At 41.9% G+C, this 22080-nt stretch overlaps 1 protein-coding gene across 8 annotated transcripts in view; it reads left to right on the top strand.

Annotated features, from left to right (window-relative positions):
• The window catches only part of birc6 (baculoviral IAP repeat containing 6), a 132715-nt gene that overhangs the window by 39594 nt on the left and 71041 nt on the right, over positions 1-22080 (top strand). For 6 of the 8 annotated variants that reach the window (XM_079363051.1, XM_079363055.1, XM_079363053.1 and 3 more), the window contains exons 56-64: positions 1159-1288; positions 3419-3550; positions 3850-4011; positions 4610-4783; positions 8768-8991; positions 9502-9835; positions 10029-10246; positions 12668-12832; positions 13433-13604. In XM_079363051.1, the coding sequence (XP_079219177.1) occupies positions 1159-1288; positions 3419-3550; positions 3850-4011; positions 4610-4783; positions 8768-8991; positions 9502-9835; positions 10029-10246; positions 12668-12832; positions 13433-13604 (1711 nt within the window). The remainder of the gene's footprint in view (positions 1-1158; positions 1289-3418; positions 3551-3849; positions 4012-4609; positions 4784-8767; positions 8992-9501; positions 9836-10028; positions 10247-12667; positions 12833-13432; positions 13605-22080) is intronic. The other 2 variants (XM_079363056.1, XM_079363052.1) reach the window with 1 other exon arrangement.

The raw sequence follows: 22080 nt of genomic DNA, 5'->3' as shown, positions 1-22080 counted from the left end.
ACTGTCCTGACATGTTCGAGACACATCCATTGTGGTTGGAGGTTAAACTTTCAGGACTTTTATTTGCAGATCCCCTGCTCCTCCTTTTTAAGCACCACTGTTAGGACAGACAGGAGACAGACAAACTCGCATCACATGTGTCATAAATAAGCCTCCTGAACGCTGACGCAGGATCCAGTGAAGAGCCAGACGTGACCCTTGAAATGACACGAGTATCGGTGTGCAGCTCTGAAAATGAGCGTCACACTTGGCGGCTGCTGGTTTGTTGTCTCGTTCCAAAAGTTCTCCCCTCTCTTTGTAGCTTTAAGGTATTCTTGGACCAGTCATAAATATTATTTAGCCAGAGCTTTTGTTACAATAACAGTTTGTTCATCACATGTCACAAAGAGCTTTACATTTTAAAGGTTCCTTCTTAAAAACAAGGTGTGTCTGTGAGCACACGCCTTATTGCATTGTAGATGAAGATGTTTTTTTTTTTACTCTTCCTGTTCTCGCCTCGGGCATGCTGGGAGACATAAAGCCTATGTAGCACCCCCCTGATCCTCCACGCTCCGCACAGTGTGTATGAATAAGACATGAGCAACTCAGACCAAAACCTTTTTTTTTTTTTTTTTTTTTGTTAACTCGGCTGTAAACATTCCTTTCTGCTGTCAAAAAGAGCTCATAACCATGGCAGGGAGTTTTTAACCACGGAGGCTTCTGCGTGTTGTGCATGTTTGGTGAGTCATTTTGTGGGAGGGGCTTAGGCGTACGAATCACAATGCAAGTTATCCGAGGGAGTTTCTGGTAAAATCTTTATTTACTTCCCATTGAACATCATGATGTTAGATAACCATACTATTCATTGAACGGCCTCAAACTCCCAGTAACATGTGATGTTTGTTTCTTTCTTTTCATCCATTCTTTTTTCCCCAAAACTTCAGAAAATAACATTCTTATTGACAAACAATGAATCAATGCTGTAAAACGAAGCCATGCGTACTGTTTACATGACTATTGTGAACCATTTCTAATGAAGCTCAAAGCTCTTCTTTTCCTCACAGGTGACACTGTATCTTGTCAAAGTATTCTTACAGATATGAAAATTATGTAATGATAATTCCCTCCTTTTTAGTTTAATTTTTTAAATGATGTTTTATTCATTTTTTTCTTCCTTAGTTATACAAAGGGCGCATTAATGCCACCAGCCATATGATCCAGCATCCCATGTACGGAGCAGGCCACAAGTACCGCACCCTCCACCTGCCCATCTCCACCACGCTGGCTGAAGTCCTGGACCGGGTTTCAGGTATGTACAGCCTTACACCTTTGACTTGAGTCAGTTGTCTCTGAGTCTCACCAGCCGGTATTGACTCATGGTATTTTCTAAAGCGATTTAGTCGACTTACAATTCATTTAGCAGACACTTTCATCCAAATGGACAAAGATGGGAGAGTTAGTAAGCAAAGATCTAGAAAGGAGGAAACGACGCCATGAAGTGCAAATGAACAGATTTGAGGCAGAGCACTATTCTTAAATCATTTAAACTAATGGTGACATGGGTTAACAATATTTTCATGTGGCGAGATACCTCTCTTTCTGCTTTTTGAATTCGTATCACTCAAAGTCACACACTAAACACGAGGCAACACTGACATCTGTACTGCCTGTTGTGTGGACCAGAAACGTCCAAACCTCTGCAAGTTTATTATTTCGCAGCAGCCTTCACTGTCAATTATTATCAAACACGGTTTTTGACGCTTGACTTGAGTCTTCATCAATATTGTTTAGCCCCACAGCTGCTGTTTGTGTGGCTCCGCACACAGCAGGACACGGTCCCAGTGAAACAGGCTCCACCCACTGCTTGAGTTCAGCCTTACCACTCGAGCTCCAGATCCCTTTTGGTAGTGTTTTAAATGTTTCAGAAGGTTTGAGCTTAATGTCTTTTGACAAGCTTCTCCAACAACAAACATGGAGCCGCAGCGTCTTGCAGCCGTCCAGTGGAAACTGTTTCCCTGATGTGGTGAGGTTTAAAAACGCGGTTCTTAGACGTCGGTAATCAGATCAGCTTTTTTGAAAGTGTTCGCATGTGGTGTGAAGAACAAACTCTTCCCCAGGTTGATTACTCAGACACAAACTTTGGAAATGAGTTCAACTTTCACTATTGTGTCCTTTGAAGTCTCTTTACAGTATATCTTTCTGCTGCTTATTTAGAACTGACTCTTCCTGGGAAAACAATGGAGGTTCCTTTGTTTACCATCTCCAGTTTATGACCAGATATTGGCTTTGTACTCTCAGAAAAAAGAGACACTGTCATACATAAGATCATCGTTTCTTTTAGATGTGTGACCAGCGACCCTCCGGTTTTTAAGTCCCTACAGACTGAGCTACTGCCCCCGTCCACACATCTCTATATTATCTGTACTGTCAAAAGGCACAGGTTTGAGTTACCGGTATATACATAAAACATTGTTTAAATTGTACATGATTGTTCCAGTGGTTTGCAAATGAATTACAAATAGACAAATAAATGTTACATTAAAAAGACACTTAAGAGGATAAAGGTGTAAATAAGAAAAAAGGTTGCTATGTGCAGTATTGTGCTTCCCACCCTGAGAAAAGATCCTGCTGTAGCTGCCCTCCTGAAATCAGCCCTCACTCTCGCTCCCATAAAGAGGCGACTGATTAGGAAGGAGTTTTGAACCCATTACTGCTGAGGTTTTAATTACAGCCTCAATGATTATGAAAATGCTTCCCAGACGTGAACTCTGTGCTCGGCCATGCGCCCTTGTGGATTCATTCTGTGGACGTTGGTTAGCTGTAAAGGTCAGCGGTACAGCATGATGAATGGCTCACCCCCTGGGACCTTGAACAGCTGATAGAAGGCCTGATACACAACTGCTGTTATGAATGTGTGTGTGACAGGGCCATACAGTATCTACTGCTTGTACTTTTATCACTGCACAGATCTTTATTTATATATATACTTCTAACTTCTAATATTTTTTTTTATTTCAAGCTACAGAAAAAGAAACCTGGGACAAAAACGAACACACACACACACACACACACACACACACACACACACACACACACACACACACAGGTCAAATACAATAAAATGAAACTGAGCGTGATATATGTATATATGTTGTTGATCAGTTAAGTTTGAAAGGTGAAAGGTCAAGTGGGCAGCTTTATCCACAGCTTTGATTTAGAATTCATTTTAATTCAACTGAACGATAAATAAATTGGATTAAAACTTGTTGAGACGCCACTCGATCTTCTTCAGAGACGTGAACGAGGAAATCTGTTTGTCTACTTTATAAACTCAAAAACCTTTATTTTCTTTTAAAATTTAGGAATGAACCATGAAGTAACAACAAAGTGTGACTCATGCTTTTTTTTTTTTCTGGCTTTTCTTTATCAATCTGAACAGACACGCCAAGCATTACTGCGAAACTGATCAATGAGCAGAAGGAGGACAAGGAGAAGAAAAATCACGAGGAGAAGGAGAAGATGAAGGCAGACAACGGCTTCCAGGATAACTACAGTGTTGTTGTGGCCTCAGGTATTTGGATCTGTTCCATCCATGTCTTTGTCCATTTGCAGCAAAGGCATCAGCTAATAAGCCAACCTCTGCCTGCTTCTGGATCCTGTCCCACAGCCTTAATGCTTATCATCAAGACAATTGTGTAGCTTGTGTGTGCACCTCAGGTACTTTGGAAATATCATCTATTACTTGTACTTTAAAAGATTACTTCTCCGTGGAGTGTATATGTTAAAATGAAAAGATTTTAAGCTCTATTTTTGTCTTTAGGAGAACCACTTACAGGCCTGGAATAATTATTTGTCTGTCTCCGCCACCAGGCTTAAAGTCCCAGTCCAAGCGAGCCCTCTCAACTCCCCCCAGACCTCCATCAAGGAGGGGTCGTGTGATGAGTGACAAGTTGACTGCGTCGTCTGGTGTGGACCCTTCAGCCAAAACCATCAGTGTGCCTGTCTTCCACCTCTACCACAAGCTACTTCCAGGTACTGCATTTACAAGTTCAAGATGAAATTGTCATTTTATTTTTTATATTCAAGAGGTCTTCTGCGCCGCCTCTTAGCTCAGCTTTCAGGACTCAGGAAATCGAGTATGTGATTGGAGACTTTAGTTAATCCCAGAACTTTTCACAAAGAGGCGCTAACCTTTTTAATGTTTTCTACAAAAACGGATTAAATTGTTAAAAAAGTATTCACATTTATTTTTTTTCCCCCTTACTTCAGGCTCAAAAAGTTCAGGCCAAAAATGAAGATCTTAAAAAAGAGTGTGACAACAAGGCAATAAAATATGAATATCAGCCAAGTGTTCCAAAGATGAAAAGGGGTTTGCATTGGCATCAGGCTGCATTTTGTGTATTGGATGTATTCATCGATTTACCATGTCTGTAAGCCAGAGGTCTGCAGTTTTAGGGTTATATTTTTTGTCAGATTCTCACGTTTTTTCTTTTTTAGCCCTTTGCAGACTGCTGCATACTTCAGCTCTAATATGCTGACTCACATATGGCCGCAGGACATCAAGGTGTCATCCAAAGTTCAGGTGTCGGTGAACTTAATTTTTCCTTTTTCCCACTTTTCTCCCCTCCAGGTCAGCCCCTTCCACCTGAGATGACCCTGGCCCAACTACTGACACTACTCTATGACCGCAAGCTGCCACAAGGGTACCAGTCCATCAACCTGACAGTCAAGCTGGGTTCCAAGGTCATCTCTGACCCCGGCCTTTCCAAGACGGACTCCTTCAAGAGGCTGCGCACTGAGAAAGGTACCAAAAAACATTCAGCTCTGTGCTTTAGTTCACAGTTATGTTGCTGCTGGTCCTGCGATTGTTGTCGTGATTTTTGAGACTCCGTTACCGCTCGTCTCTTCCTGGGATCTTTTCCAGTACATACACATGTACCAGATCCAACAGGCTGCAGTTGTTACTCGCATTCAACAAAATTACTTTATGGACCTATTAGATTGACTTTGGACTTGCTTTGCCTTCATTTGAGAGATAAGAAGGTGGATGAAGTAGAGAAAGAGAGTGAGAAATGACTTGCAGGAAGGAGCCAAGAGTCGAAGCATACGACCCAACTGCTCTGCCAACAAGCTTCCCAAATCTCTGCCAGATTATTTTTTTTTCTTTAAAGATTTTGTTTTGATCTTCTTGTGCCTTTATTGGAGAGACAGTCCAGTGGATAGAGATGGAAATCAGGGAGAGAGAGAGTGGGGAATGAGGTGGGAAGAACCGGGTGGCCTTCTTGACGGATTCTCCTGTAAATGGCGGCGTGGAAGCTCGCCACTCTGCGACCGACGGCCCTTTGTCACATTTTTAAAAAAGAAGGTAGCGTGTGTTGAGCAGGGCCTTCGAAAATGGACCTGAGTTTGTCTTCATCTATGGGCCAGAATTCAGGAACAAACCGACAAGTGCTGCAAGGAAGGACTCACACACAGAGAACAGAAGGATGACAGCAGGGATTAAATCAGATTAAGTCTGACAGACTTATAACAAATGCACCCAGATATGCATTCCATTGGACTTCTTTAAGTGTTAGATTGCAAAATGGATTGAATCATTAAACTTGCATATAAAACAAATAAGCTTCTTGACAAATTCAAATTCTAAATTGTCCCCATTTAGATTCAAAACTCAGTACCAATGCTGGTGAATTCACCAAACTTCAAAATACAAAGACAAAAGGTTTAAAATGTCATAATGCAGCTACATTTTTATTACTGCTTTAGTAATGTAGTCCACAGCCATTTTTCTGCTCCCACGTTAAGATTTGATAGAGTTGTACTTTGGTCAGGGCTGAGCTCGTGTCACCTGGACTCTTTCTTGGGTTCCTTTGAAGTCTAAAAGCTTCTGGAGTGCTTTGGAGCACAAACGCTTCAATCACACTAAGTCTCCTACTTACCTGCGCTCAGGGAGTTAAAGCTCTGTCCTCCTTAGAAGTGGTGTCATTAAACATTTACAGCATCTTACATGTACATGTAGCATGTATGTTCAGTGGTGTATAGACAGTCTGTGCCTGTATGTTAATGCTGTACTTCTGTAGCTGGTATTGCAGTGTGACGGATAATAAAAAGAACATTGTCGTTTAAAGACGTTCGGTCAGCACAGGTTGCTGCTGGCGTCAAACCCGCTGACCTTTCTCTAGCAGGAGGGCAACACTACAACGCCACCTGTCCATTACAGACCTGGCTGCTTATTTCTGGCTACCTGACTCTGCAGGCTTGGAGGTCAGCTCTTGACCAGATTAGTTTTTAACGTCGAAGTCTTGTATTGATGATGTCAGCACAGGTGAATCGGCAGAACTGCACATAAAGCTTTTATCCATCGGATTTGACCTGTTCTGTTGTTTCCATTTCAAAAGGTGATGGTATCATTTTTTGTATTACTTAATTATGGCAGTATAGCTATTGATTTAGCATTATTAATGTTGTTCTTCAGTGGTCAAATATCTGATATATTTATAATTTAGATTTAATCCTGGAGTGTATCAACATACCTTGTATATTAAACATAGTTTGACTTGCAGTAAGTAAGCATAGTATCAGTCACTTTTGTACTTAGTGAAACCCTCGTGTACTTCCTTGCTGCTGAGGTAGAGGTCGGAGCAGGCTTGGACGAGGGCGGCGGTGGTTGTGGGGATGATGCGGTCCAGTGGTGGTGGCTGGGCGTTAGCGTTAAAGCTCCTGTGAGGAATTTTGGTTCTTCCTGTAGGCAAAGCAGTGCTGCCCCTTATCTCCTTGCTGCTCTTTAACTAAAACAATCCCCCTGCTAACAGTGAAAGGTATCACTCACTTTTATTATTGGTTGTGGAAAAAAAAAAAAAAAAGTATATAAAGTGTGTTAGAGCACTTTGTTTAAATCTATCCCAAGCTGGACGTTAATAATAACTATACAGAAAACTTTTTTTTAATCATAGTCTGATTTGCTTTTGTAGTTCGTAAAAAGGCATTAGTATGAAATTAGCCTCTTTCGTATAACGGGCTGAAATTCAGCACCGTATCTTTAAAAATGCGGGTCTGTTTGCTAGAGGGGTTCGAGTGACAGACATGTTTTTATCCACACGAGAAGTTTCTTCTATGCCTTTTCCATTTGTCCAGTATGGTGCAGAGGGTGTGCACACTTCACACACAGCGCTTACAGCCTTCCATTAAAGTTGATGACGTTAAGGTTCACTTCTATTGCCTCCCTTTTTACAGGCAGCAGGAAGCGGACAGGGAACAGCCCGTTATTCTTCCACCCTAACATTCCCAAAAATGAGCAGCCACTGATTTGCCTCTTCCCCTCCAATGAACCTCGAATAAACGCCCCCATTCTTAAATGTGCCCATAGCCCAGACTCTAGCCACATGATGAGGTCAGCCATTATCTTTATTTCAGCAATATGTCCTTCCTGTCTGTGGCTGCTGAAATGAAGATAGCCTCATTACAGTAGCTGTAGAGATTAGAGAGCCAGCCGCATAGAGAGACTAACAAATAACTTTAGATTACTGGCCCAGTTGAGACTCTCCTTGATGCAGACGTTGCATTAAAGAATTTATTTTCAAAGAGTTTTGACAAGAAGGGAGCAGAAGCGTCATGTATTTCGCTCCCTTTATATGTAAGACTAACTCAGTTCGAGTAAAACTACATTCTAGTAATGCGGATCTATTTCTCATACAAGCTGCCTAATGAGCCTCTTTTTTTTATTCTCCAGATAGGCAGCATTTTCTAATCCTGTTTTAGAAGTTCAACCCACTTAATCTCTGCAGGAAACCCATGTAGTCTACAATACATAACATAGGATCCAAAACATATCCCATGCCCGAGCAGTGAATCATCCACCCACTTTTCTCCTCTGTAAGAGGAGAGGAATGGCTCTTTGTCATTAAATATTTGTTTTATTTTCTCATTGTCATTTGCAAAATACACCAAGTAAGTAAACAAATCAAAGACAGGTGTACAGAAATAAACAACTGGAATACTCTTACAAAAACAACAAACAAACAAAACTGACAAAAATGAAAACTACAAAAATAATCCTGAAAAATAAAACTTGGTGTGTGTGTGTATATATACACACACACACACACATACATAAACCATAGACAAAAGATGGGTGAGCTGTATCTAGAGATGAGTGGTTATTTATCAATCATCCAGTACTTAAAATCGTCATGAATCTAGCCCGGCCATGTCATCACAATAAAGTCGTGGTGGGTTAGCAGCTGCTCCTTTAGCCTCGTGTTTCATTCGGCCTTGTCTTCAGTGCTGTTGGTAATGTGGAATCAAGGTCATCAGGATGAGGATTTGTTCGATCAGCCTATTCGAGGGTCATGCGTCCTAAACTGGAAACTTAAAGCTGTGTTTGTTGCCGTGATGTGGCCAGTGACGGGCGATGCTTGAAGAAGGTCTGTGGGGACCGAAAGCTGTTTTTAATGTTTTTCACTTCTTCTTCCTCTGCCCTCTGGTTGGATTTGGAAAATAAATGAGATTAAGTCCCAAATGCAGCTGCTGAAGAAAGCCAGCGTCTGAAGTGAGCTTTAATGCCTTTCATATCCAGGTTTATTTGTAGGGAGGCTGCCAGAGTGGTTCCAACGTCACAGCTTTCCAGTTATGTGAAGCGTCTTTGTGACCAAATCAGCAACATGTTTTCTCTTACTCCACGTGTTAAATATTCTAAGATGACGCCCGTTGTTTCGCATGACAGGCTTGGTTCCTGAATACTATGCTGACAAGTGTCCCAGCTGTCGCACAGTGCATGAACATACAACAGGCCCTCTCTTTGCTCTCCTTGCAGTCGACCACTGTGACATGCTGAACAGCTGTCCTGAGGACGAACCCATGACGCCCGGTGAAGACTGTTCGGATGCTGCCACTGATGAGTCCCTGCTGGAGACCAACCCCATCCAGTCACCTCTGCAGGTCTTCGCAGGCATGGGGGGCCTCGCCCTCATCGCGGAGAGGCTGCCAATGCTCTACCCCGATGTCATTCAGCAGGTGAGACTCAAAGTCCGCCACGGAAACGAGCATCTGCTTTGATGATCAAAGTTTGTGAAGGTCATATCACATGCTGTGAAGAAGTTACTGTTTTTATAGTTCAGCTTTTTCACAATTAATTTCCCTCTGGTTCATATTTCTGACATTGTTCAGAGATGGTGTAAACACCTTTTCTTTACACACAATCTTGATTACTGTAAGTATTTTGGGGGGGGGGGGGGGGGTTCTTAAGCTTAGTTGCCATGGAGATTGTTCATTACAACTGTCCTTGTGAACTGTGAATGTTTTCTGTTTTCCTAAATCATCCGTGATCGTAAAATAATTGCATTCAGGAGTGTGATAACAATTGGATCAGCAGTGTCTCCTCTTCCTCGGGCCTGAGTTTGCTCCATCCTGACACTGCAGACTTTCTGCCCCGTTGTCCCTAATTCACCTGTCAGCACTGTCTCATGTTGCCTCCTCTCACCTTTGCTAAATTGAACCTGTGCTCTCCTGAATGGTTGTTCACAGGTCAGCGCCCCGGTGGTGGCCTCCGCCTCACAGGAGAAGCCCAAGGACAGTGACCAGTTCGAGTGGGTGACCATCGAGCAGTCAGGCGAGCTTGTCTACGAGGCGCCCGAGTCCATCGCCACTGAGCCCCCGCCCATCAACAAGCAGCAGTCGCAGTCGTCTTCATCGTCGTCGTCCTCTGTTCAGACCATGTCCCCCATCCCGGCCCACTCGCTGGCAGCTTTCGGCCTGTTCCTGCGTCTCCCTGGGTATGCAGAGGTGCTGCTGAAGGAGAGGAAGCATGCCCAGTGCCTGCTGCGTCTGGTGCTGGGCGTCACAGATGACGGAGAGGGCAGTAAGTCTAAAGCACCACTTGGCTTTGACCCTAAGCCCAACCCTCTTTTACTGCTTCACTTTTTAAAAGTTGTATATATGAAGAGTCTAAATATGTCTAAAACATGAACATGTAAAACTGTGTTTCTTGTATATTCAAATGTTGTATAACCAAACCAAATGTTCTGATACAGTCGTCTATGTTCTCCTCTTAGGTCACATCCTGCAGTCTCCATCGGCCAATGTGCTGCCCACGCTGCCTTTCCACGTGCTGCGTGCTTTGTTCAGCAGCACTCCCCTGACCACGGACGACGGCGTCCTGCTGCGCCGCATGGCTCTGGAAATCGGCGCCATCCACCTGATCCTGGCCTGTCTGTCAGCTCTCAGTCATCACGCGCCCCGCAACCCCAACGCCAACACCAGTGTGTCTGAGGTAAGGCCCGAAACAGCCACCCACACAAACACCCACCCACACAAACAAACACCCATTTCAAATGATGTTTCACTACATACTCGTTCTGTTTCTACGTGTTGGAGCAAAGGAAACTGTTGCTTTAATGTTCTTCTATGTACATTTTAAAGATATTCTTTTTGATGCTTTCTCGTCCTGCAAGTTTAGTTTGAACCTCATAAAATTCCTTTTCCACGTTCCATTAGTTGTGACTTCTTAAATTCTATCTTTAACATATTCTCCTTTACTGAACTTGTTTTCCACTACAAAGAAAATCTTTTGAAGGCTTGTCTTTAGAAGATTGACACTGGCAGCTCTTTTCACTACGTCGGCTCCTGACCCACCGAACAGACAGATGAAGGCCGTTTTTTTTCCTTTTTTTGGCTGGTTTTCAATCATCTGTTGTACCTCGAACCTTTGACTCTGCCTGCCAACCAAGAAGAGAAAGACAAAACATTGTCTGAGTTCTGTCAAACTTTCAGACCAGAAAAAAACACAAAAACCTGATCTGGCTCAACAGCATCAGAATGCACTGCCACTCTGTCTGACTGGTTGCTGTTGTTAAGCCTTCGGCCTCATTGGCCTTTACTCCAGCTCCCGTTTGCATTTCTAACATTGAGTCCCTGACAAACAGGTTAATTGTTCAGGCCAACTGAGCTTTGTAATACTGACCAGTTCAGGGAGAAACACCTCAGAGATGTTCGGAATAGACGTCAAGTCTTAAACATTCCTCGACTGTCCTGTCAGTAAACTGGCTGAGAAGATTTGAGCCGTCTGCAGGGCCTCAAAAGCACCTGACTAAAGACGATTTAAATTGTACGGCGCTCTGGAAAGAACCTAAATGTTCAAGTCTGGCTCACTGTGGCAGATCGAGCTGCCCACTCCCTTTCCCACTGTTTAGATGATACCGCCCAAATAGATGAGGATAATCATAGCAACTCAAAAACAGTGATCTGATTGATAATCCTCGTCCTCCACCTCCTGCATGCCCACAAGTCAACTTTCTATGAGAGGTCAGGGTGAGTGAATGCAGCAGGTAAAAGTCCCAGTGCGAGAGTGATGATGTTCATAACACTACTCGTGTGACCTGATTATAGGCAACATGGTGGAAACACAGATGGTACATATACTCTGTGAAGACTGGTCAGACTGACAGAGACGAGAAACAAACCTGATCTGTGGATTAAAAAAAAAATAAACACAGCCTTTCTTGTTGTTGGGCATGAATAATTCATGCATTAAATCAGCCCTGACCTTTTACTGGCTCGGTTGTCGAGGACAAAACATTTTCTGGAACTTGAATGAAAAGAGGGTTGGCACACTCTGAATCAAACCGGCCTTGTTTTTGTTGTCATGGTGACATTCAGTCTGATGCTCCTTCCTGTCTCTGGATTTATGGAGTTGTCAAGTCTGAGGACTGATCACGGGGCTGACGTGTTGAACCTGAGCCAAAGACTTGTCACTGTGGTGGAGGCTGTCCTTGAGCCCGCCGATACAGGAGCTGCCAACGGAGCACAAATGGGAGAAAAGACGTGGAAACGCTTTGTTTGAAATGGAGCACACATCCAACAAAACTTCAACTTATTTATTTTTTAATTTAATTTATTTTTACTGTGTTGATCATATATATATATATATATATATATATGTATATGTGTGTGTGTGTGTGTGTGTGTATGTATATATATATGTATATATATATATGTGTGTGTGTGTGTATATATGTGTGTGTATATATATATATGTGTATATATACATGTGTGTATATATATATGTGTGTATATATACATGTGTGTATATATATATGCGTGTATATATATATATATATATATGTATATATATGTATATATATATATGTATGCTTGGCTCTTGCAGATTACAGATTATTTATAGTAACAATAAGAACCTCACTTTATGATGGACAGTTTTCTATTTATTTTTCAATCTGCTTATGACAGCTACCAAATACTGACATCATAATCAATGTAACTACAAGTGACTGAAGTGAGTCGTGCTAGATACTTTTGCATATGACTAAAAGCTTGACACAATGATTGCTGACTCTTGTTTGCTGTCTCTGAGTCTACGTGACTTGAAATAATAAATAAGTTTATTATCATACGTCTGCTTTTTTTGTCCTGGTGATGGAAGATTTATTATTGGTGGACTTTACAGGGATAATAGAATGAAACCCACCTAACGTCCACTGTCAGCATATGATGAGAGGTGGGGTACCAGCTAATGCTCTCCAAAGATAAGCAGCATAGATAACACATAGATGGATGAAAACCAAACTACTAAACCATAATGGTCCTTCATCATATTTCATAACACTTCAGGCTGTTTGAGAAAGGAACTGAAAAGTCCATCTTCCTAACCTTGTACATTGTCTCTCGTTACTAGCCTCAGATGTCCAGTTGTCACGGTGCGGGGACCAGCGAGGAGCAGCAGTTATACTGGGCCAAAGGAACTGGTTTTGGTACTGGATCCACAGCTTCAGGCTGGGATGTAGAGCAGGCGCTCACCAAACAGCGACTGGAGGAGGAGCATGTGACCTGTCTCCTGCAGGTAAATCTACCCATCGATGACGAGTGTCCAGACTGAAGTTATATTCTCACTTCTAAGTGTATCTGTTTGTATTATTCTGGGTCTTCACACCATGGTCTTCGTATACTAGAGATTCTGACTCTTAGGCAGTGTTTTTACTCTGGCTTTGGTGTATCCAAGTAAAGAAAGAATTGTATTGATGAAGAGTTTGTGAACCTCTGGAGTCCCAAAATGTCAGAAAACTAAATATCGGGCCATGTTGAACTATGATCACGTGTTAGTGGTTGGAGTTGAACCTGAGCTGCTTTCTATGCATGAAAATCACCTTACCTCATGACAGATGTGGAAAGAGGTTAGCACTTCTTAATGAGTTTACAAAATCAATCAGGATGTGCCTCTTCCAAAATCATGAGCTGATTTTCCTGCATAAAGACCCTTCAGTGTTTTCATTAAGATAAATGTAAGGTTTCCTTCTCACTGGAGGTGGTTCATAGCCCAGTATACACTATAGTTACACAGACTGGCTCATGCAGAGTTCATACTTGAACTTGTCAAATTCGTTGAAGTCTTTTCAGTCACTGAACAGATTTTAAAGGTTGTCTACCCTGCGTTGTTCTCCAGGTTCTGGCGAGCTACATTAATCCAGCAGGCTCCAGCAGCTGCCACAGTGCTGATGCCTCTTCAGCAGACAGCAGAGCTCACAACAGTTCAGCTCTACCAGCCGTCCTGCAGGAGCTGCTGAGCCAGTCCTGCCTCATCCCTGCCATGTCGTCCTACCTACGCAATGACTCAGGTAAGCGTGCTCTTCTTCTTGCAAATGACAGACATGGTGGCAGAGTGAGCCTGAGAGCTCGAGTGACCACTGCCCTTTATACCCAGCGTCCTTCACTCAATGCTACTGACCGAAGCACTTTACTGAATATAACAGCAATCCTCTGTGATCCATCCAACTGTCATCGGCCTTGTTCATTTCAATGGAACCAAACTGCACTTAACCACGTTTGTGCTCCATTTCACTTTTTTTTCTTCAAGATTGTCATTAATTCGATTTGATCCATTCGTATCTGATATGATGCAAATTGTTGAAATCTTTCTGTGGACTTCTGCTGCCAGTTGGTGGTTTGGATGACTGATTTATTTTTTTAGTGCTAACTGTGGGGAAGAGATTTTGCCTTTCAGCCTCCATCTGCAATTACGAGGGAAGCTGCTTCGGTGTTTTAAGTACTGACGTGTGCTGGGGATGAGGCATTTTTGCTAAATGAAACAGCAGATGGCGCTGCAGCATCTTTGGCTGAAGCTGAGATGTGCGTGCGTCTTATTGTTGAATAGTACCAGGTCCCTGTTTACAAATTGAATTCATTCAGGCTTGTGAAGTACACCTTCAGTTCTTTGTTTTAAATGTACACTCAAAAAAGAAAAGACCAGTCCTTCACTTCATATCACTTCTTCTAATCACATTCCAGATGTCATCTGATGTCATAGCGTACTTGTTCAATGTTCAGTAAATTGGATAAAAAAGGGTTTTTTTTCTGAGACATAAAGGAGCGTTGTCCTTTTGTGGATATTTTAAAATCCTGTTGCATATTGAACAGTGAGATGTGACACTGTAATCGTCTTGGTGTTAGTGGTGTGGTGCAGCTTTAACCAGCTCGATGTTTGCACATCCTCTGGTAATCCCTTGTTCCTTCAGTCTGCCTTTAGCAGACAATAAGCTTCCATCAAAGCGCTCGGCACACAGTGGACTGTTCAGGTCAGGTCAGTCCATTGCTTATATCCTGCCCCAGTGCCTTAGGGACTCACTGGTTATTAGTTCTGGGCTGACTCTTTGTTGTCTAGCTGCAGATGTTTTTCACACTTCAGCCATGGAGAAAGCTCAGCATCTATCCACTAACACTACTCTAGGTCCATGCACAGGAGGCTGTGAAACATGTCCAAACCAGTTAGTTTTTTTTTTTTAAGTAAGACGATCAAAATATATAATCTATAAATGGCAAAAATATATAATCTATAAATGGCAAAAATATCTAATCTATAAATGGTATAACTATATAATATATACATGGTGGACTTGGATAGCACTGTTTTTGTCTTCTAAACTTCTTAAAGCTGCGTTTACACATCTCATTCACTTCTAACACCAGAGGCTGCCGTGTTTAGTGACTGTTAGTATTAATGCATTCACACACTGTTTGAGCTGGGGATCGAACCTCTGACCTTCATGTTGGGAGCTGCCCTAGTATAAATCAGCAACATTTGTATGTATTTATTTTAAGAAAACTTTATCCGTTCTTTGATATCATTTGATTAATTTTTTTAAATGAACCATATACCGGTATGTCTTTTTTAAAGAGATGATTGGCTGATAATGAATCTGCAGGTCTATTTCGGCTGGAAAATGTGACGCATCTTGGAGGTAATTTGCTTTGACCCTGTACGTGATGCAGGGGAGACGTTGTCTCGTGTTCATCAGTAGAGAACCAGTTTGAGAAGGAGAGAAGAGTGACATGAGGATTAAGGATCAGTGTTTCTGCTCTCCTATTACCATTGTACACTGTGGCTTATCAGCCCAGAGCCAGTCTCACCCGAGCGTGTGCCACCTCTGTGTGCCTCACGCTGCTGGCAGGAGGACCTCTCTGTGTGCATGTTCATGTGTTGATGTGTGCTAATGTGCCGCTGGTCTCATAATTAAATAACCGCTGATAAAAAGCATTGTGAATGTTGTAATTGTTCCTCATTATCTGGCAAACGCCTCTGACACACGCTTACATGCCTGTGTGTGTGTGTGTGTGTGTGTGTGTATGTGTGGTTTATAGCTCTTTGTTTGATTAGTTATTGCCACAAGCTCTGTTGATGCATAGCCTGAATGATCGCCCATTGTCTTTTCAAATCTTTGCATTTAACACTCTGTTAAATACCAAATGACATAACGCTGTGCTAACTAGCCATAGCAGACAGCTAATCAAAGCAATGGTGCACTGAGTCAAATAAAAGATGGGGTTTCCTGACCACCTTACCATGGAGCTGGAAGGCTAGTGTCCTTTAATGACTGTCTTTTCATTGACAAACGACACATAGCATTTATATAAAGGCATTTATATATAATATTATCATTATAGCGGACTCTGTTGCTTTGTGTGGCACTTCCACATCTTTTTTAATGTCAGGTCTCATCCCCTCCTGTCTCTCGCTGTGAGGAGCATATGTGAACGGGGAGTTTCCAGAGCAGTCCTCCTGAAACCATCTCGATATTTTCCAGAGTGTGTACAGCATGTTAGCTCTGTTTTTCCTCTTCTTTAAATGGACAACTCGTTAGTTATATGTTGCCATAACAACTTCATGTCCGCTTGTTAGGTCTCCCACAGACCCTCCTGTTGACCAACTAATCACTTCATACAGCATTAACAATATGAAATATAAAATCAATTTGTTGAGGATTAATTGCCTCATACCTCTTTTAGAGGGAATTACTAAACCAATATATTTAAACCAAGCATCATTAACCATATCCCACTGTGTCCATTAAGACACAAGGACCATTAGAGACGCACCCATTCTTCTGATTCCACTCCTCGTTCTTGTTCTTCTACATCATCATTGCCTCCTTGAAATGTGGAGCTGAAGAACGTATGAATCCCCCAGAGAGGAGGGAGCATCAATCCTGTTTCTGATCGAAGGTTAAATCCAAGAGAACGATCCTTCCTCATGATGATAGTTAGGACGTGATAAATCACTATATCATATTACTAAATATCAGCTGTAATTTAAAATAACATGCACAGTAGAAAGTGTGCAGATTTATGCACAAAACCTGGAAATGGTGTGTGACTTACTTCATTCAGATTTTAGAACCTGGATGCAACGTTCTTTATAAGTCATGATCCACCTGGAAATGTGCGCGTGTGGATCAGCCTCAGACTCTTCCCTCTACACTCGCACACTCAACCTCGTAAGGTCAAAAGAATCTCATGAATGAAAAGGCGTAGAAATCAGCAGGCAGATCAGAGGTTACTCGAAATGAATCACAGCGACATCTGGAAGGAAGAAAAAGCAAATAAACTTTGTGACACAGGTGTGCAGTTGTTTGTGAATGAGCTGGAGGTTAAAGAGCGCGTATTGCCGGCTTATCTCAGCAACAGTGTCACTAAACTAAAGTAAAACCAGACAGTTGTTTGCTTTTGTATTTCCAGTTCAAGGTGAGATGTGTATTCCTTTCATGAACAGGATTTTTTTTAGGTCCCTTACCCAAAGGAAGTGTTACTTCTCTAATGTTTTGGGGATGTTGCTTCTGTCTTCAATTTTTCTACAAAAATAACTATCACTCGGGTAAGATATTTCCACTTAGCTTCCTCGTAGCTAACAGAGTAGGTGAACTGATTGAAGCTTAGCTCTCGGTGCTGAAAACCTTTGACCAACATTTAACCACAAGAAACCGAAGAGACTTCCATCAAACACTTGGGGTTGTTAACATCGGGAAGAAGTTTAGAGTTACATTTGTGATCTCCATATAAAATAAAATTAACCACATCATTTAAAATACTGATACATTCCCTCTAAAAAATAACTTCTCATCTCAGAACTTCCCCTGAAACCTTTCATTTGCCTCATAGTCTTACCTCGCGTATCCTAGCTGCTGTTTTCCCTTGTACCCACAGCTCCACAGTCCCGTCAGCTTAGCACGTTGCTGCACGCTAATCGTCCGTTTCTTGGCCAATCTTTTGGGATTCACAACAGTTTCCCTCCATTGCCTGGCGTCCATCACAGGAAATTGAGCGATTAGTTAGAGGTAATACCTTTGAATGTCACCACACCACAAATTCAGCTTTATTGAAAAATGCAATTCCAGCATTTTTATTTTGACATTGAAATATTTTCCTGATCTGATGTGCGATCTTCACAAATTCGATTCCTCTTTTGACTTGCCGAGACGCACAAGAATGAAAATAAACCGAGGTACCAGCAGGAAACACCTCTTTATATTGTCTGTTTGTGTCCATCATTCATGTTGAGTGTACTTGTACACGACAGTGGATGGTAATGTGAACATGACTGGCCTGTTAGATTAAAGTTAGTTACGATCAATCTCTTCAAAGACAAGAGAGACCAGACAGCAATCCCTGCACTGCTGAACAGCTTTGTGAGGGAGTGTTAATGGAGACTCCCTTCCCCTGAGCAATCGTCTTCCTGACTGAAGTAGGGCTGTCAGTGAAATAAAGAAAAGAAAAAAAAAGCCTTGGCCTTGAAGTATTTCAACTCATGCACAGGGGAGGAACTTCTACATTCAAACCATGAGAATATAACACAGACATATGGACATATTGCTTGACCCAGTACAAGTACCCCCTACTACTCCAACCCTGTGGATTTGCAATTTATCGCCGCTCAGCCGTGACAATGTTGATTCTATTACCACAGGCCTTTTCTTCCAGCATTTGAAAAGGGTAGATAAGTGGGCTGGGGGCAGATATGAGGAGTGGGGGGGGGCACCGGAGGTGATCATCTTTGCAATAACAGGAGCCATGCTGTGCTTCTCCTTGATTTACAACCTGACTGTGTGGGATAGGACTGAAGATGCTTGCCACTCTGATTTCCAGAATCCATCTCTTAGAAAGGCCGATAAGGGCGAATCCATGATATCTGTATCCCTGCTTGTGTTTCCAGTATGTGCCAGAGCCAACATATTTTACAGGGGGGGATATTAAAAAAACGGGGTCTCCCATTCACTCCCATGCATAGATTTAGGTAGCCTACCGCGAAACCGCTTTTTGCACGGCCTATTTTAAAAAAACACGGCCTTGAAATGATAGCACGGCTTGACCTAGGCCGTGCAAATATCTACATTTAATAGACGTGCTTACTACACAGGTTTCTATACGGTGCGCTAAATATCTGATTAGGCTACATTCTAATTCTGGCAAAGAATATGTTTGCTGAATACCGGTACTGAAGAGCTTAAACCCGATCCTGTTTACGTTTCTACAGCCACCTGTGCCCTGTTTGGTAGACGGCGTGTCAGCCAGATGACGATAGCCGCTATGTAAATAGCGTCATATGATAGCAGCTGACAGCTAACCGCTAACTAATAAATTCAACAAAGGAGAAACATCCAGCAGTTCATCCACTTTGTCATTGGCATGTGACTCTTTATTACAAGAACTCAATCAAGCTTTGTTTCAGAGAAGGATGTGTGCGGCGGGGAGAAATACACACGTAAACAATCAGCTGTGTGTTACAGTCAATGGTTTAAACACGGCGGAGTTTTGTTTACCAACGTAACACAGGAAGTGACGATTCTTTCAACCAATCAACGGACTGCAGGGTTTAGCTCCAGATGATTGACTTATCAAGGTCTAGGGATCTATTATTACTGGATGACACATGTAATATTATGAATTTATGTGTTTGTTGTTTGTTTTTTAAAGAAAGTGCAGATAGAAGCAGTGGGCCAACAAAGGGCTTAGACAACATGAACCAAGTGAGTTGCAGTCAAATGATGAAGGGGTGTGTCAGGGCAGGGGCTGTACAGTAAATCAACATTATCAAGCTTGGGAAAACTAAAATGTGAAAACTAAAACGTGTAACAATGCATCTTATTGAACAGAATGCACCATTTAGAGACTTATTCAGTTTTCTTCAAAACTAGTGTGTTAGGGGGCACATAACTGCCGCGCCGCGTGACACTGAAAAAAATTTGCACCCCCTGTATTTTTTTTTGCACCCCCTGTTTTCCCATTTCTGCCTAAATCACTGCTCCCATGACTCCATTACAAACCATTTCCTCACTGTGGCGCTGCCATTAGGCCACATGAGAATGACTTGACAGTGTTTAATAATTAAAGAGATTCTTGAAGTTATTTTCTGAAGAAATCAGCCCGATGGGTACTGTTGCAAAGTCAAAGTCATATCACAGCAAAACAGTGACCAGTCAAGTTAGAAATAGCTTATTATTATATTATATTATATATATATTATCATTATTATTGTATTTTATTTAATTTCTTACTATTTTAGCCTTATTTCCTTTGTTAGCTTTGTTTTTTTGTTTTTTTTGCACTAATACAAATTCCTTGTATGTGTAAATGTACAAGGCAAAACAAAAACAAATAATCTGAAAAGGTCTAATCACGTTCTGTCTCATTTCAGTTTTTCTCTTCACCAATCAGTATCAGTTTTTCAACACCAATAACACTCAGGCTCTACTGATAAACTAAATTCCTTCTACTTCTTTGTTGTAATGATGATGGTGCGATCAAATACAAAGATCCTCATTACTGTCTTTGTAATTGCATACTTAACCATGAAGGTGCCTTTTGAGTCCTAATCAAATGTTCAATCTCAGTCACGAGTAAACCTGCACCTTTTAACCTGCCTATATCATTCTGCACCGCCTGCTTTACTTTCAGTCACACACAAGGCTTCAGAATATCCTTATTGATATGCTCTGATGTTTATTGTTCAAATATCTTCTATTCCACAACACATCTAGACTCTGTTTAAATATTTATTAAAAAAGCCTTTTTAATACAGGAAAACAACATGAACAAATAAGTGAACAGAATCCTTTAACTCATATTTATCTTGTATATAAATCAGTTACATTGTTCAGGTTAATGTAACTCATTTCTGCAGATGTGAGAGACCCGTTTTCAATATAAACATCTTCCCTTCCTTTGGATTTTCACACGTGTCTTGAAGTGGCATTTATGGAAATTCACCCTCAGTGATTTTTCGATGGTTCTCTTTTTGTTGATTAAACGCGTTTCAGAGACAAAAGTATCTTGAGAGATGACAGCACAACAGAGCTTGTCTGGAGTTACACATCCCCACAGAAGGCTACTCTTTGAGAGGGGCTCTGAAGCTGTGAGACTTTTGGTCCTGAAGCCTTCAGCACTTTGTTTGCCAACAGTAACTCCAGACGGACAGCCTCGTGCGACTCAAGGTCCCTTCTCACTTTGTAATCACATTGCCTAAAATCCTTTTTTTAGACAAGAAAAATAACATCAAGTAAAATGAATGAAAACACATCAGTTATGTCCACAAGACTAAGGTTATTTGGCTTATCTTTCCAAAGTAAAGCAGTCCGAGACATTTCGATCAAGGTGAAGTTTGTAATTCCTGTCAGTCCTGGCTGGCAGCTCGCAGTGTCTGTCTGTCCCTGATCACGGAGGTTTGAGCAGAGCCCTGTTCCTGCCATGTCATCCAGCCCTTTGTTATCTCCCTGGCTCATGGCTGTGACTTGAAAATACGGCGTCTTCGTCTTCGTCGTTATCCAGCCTCTCCAGTTTCCTCCTCCTCTCTGAGGGGAAGACGTTCATGTCCAGCCTCTTTCCCCAGCACCTGTGAATTTTTAATGAAGAAGTCCCTCCCTCCTTGCTTGCACACAAGACAGACTTTTTTTTTTTTTTTTTTTTGAGGTCCTTTTATCTTCTGCTTTTGGAACCTCACAGTGTGGTGTAGATGTAAACAAAGACGATTACAAAAAGGTTAAGGAATGTGCCAATGATGCCTAACATGGCCAAAATGGACTCCTCCTGCTCCTCCTTGACCTCCAGTGCCTGCACATCCTCGATGGTGACGACTGTGGTGCCCATGATCCTGATGCTCAGCTAGCCTGGCAAGGGAACTCTTATCTGGAATAAAAAGGATATTGTGGATACTTCAGTCAGCGGTACAAACAAAGAAACAAGATTAAACATCACACGTAACTTTTTTTGTATCCCCCTCCTCCTCGTGGTCATGATCCAGTTTGTGTGCCAAATCTAGACCAGAACTGCTTTGTGTTTTGGGCAGCCCAGCCAAGAAGCACATAAATGAATCTGGACTATAACAACACAATGGGCAAGCAAAGAGGAGTGATGTGAATCTATGAACAACCTTGTTTACGACTGTGAGCTTTACACCCACCCTCACAAACCTTAAATTATTAACCACCCACCAGCACCAGCTTCCTATCAGTTGTTATTCTGAGCATAATTCCCACCGTCACAAAAAAACAGGAAGATTGGAACGTAAGGACAAGGAGTGGTGAAGGATGTCATCACTCAGAGAGACGTGCTCTCTGAAAGGTAAATAGGATCTTTGTTGGCTCAGGCTCGTTTGCGAGTGGGACTGCAATCATCCTCATCAACCTTTAACTCTAACGTAATCATGACGGAAATCTTTAGAATTCAAGAGGTTAGAGCTTTATTTCACAAAGGAAACTTGGCTTACCCTGATGCGTCTAAAGTGTACGACAGCATCATCCGGCATGCTTTTTGGATCCTCACTGGAAA

The sequence above is a fragment of the Symphodus melops genome, assembly GCF_947650265.1.
Source record: "Symphodus melops genome assembly, chromosome: 15".
Lineage (NCBI taxonomy): Eukaryota > Metazoa > Chordata > Actinopteri > Labriformes > Labridae > Symphodus > Symphodus melops.
The sequence above is the reverse complement of the archived record's forward strand: the minus strand, read 5'-3'. Positions and strand labels throughout refer to the sequence as shown.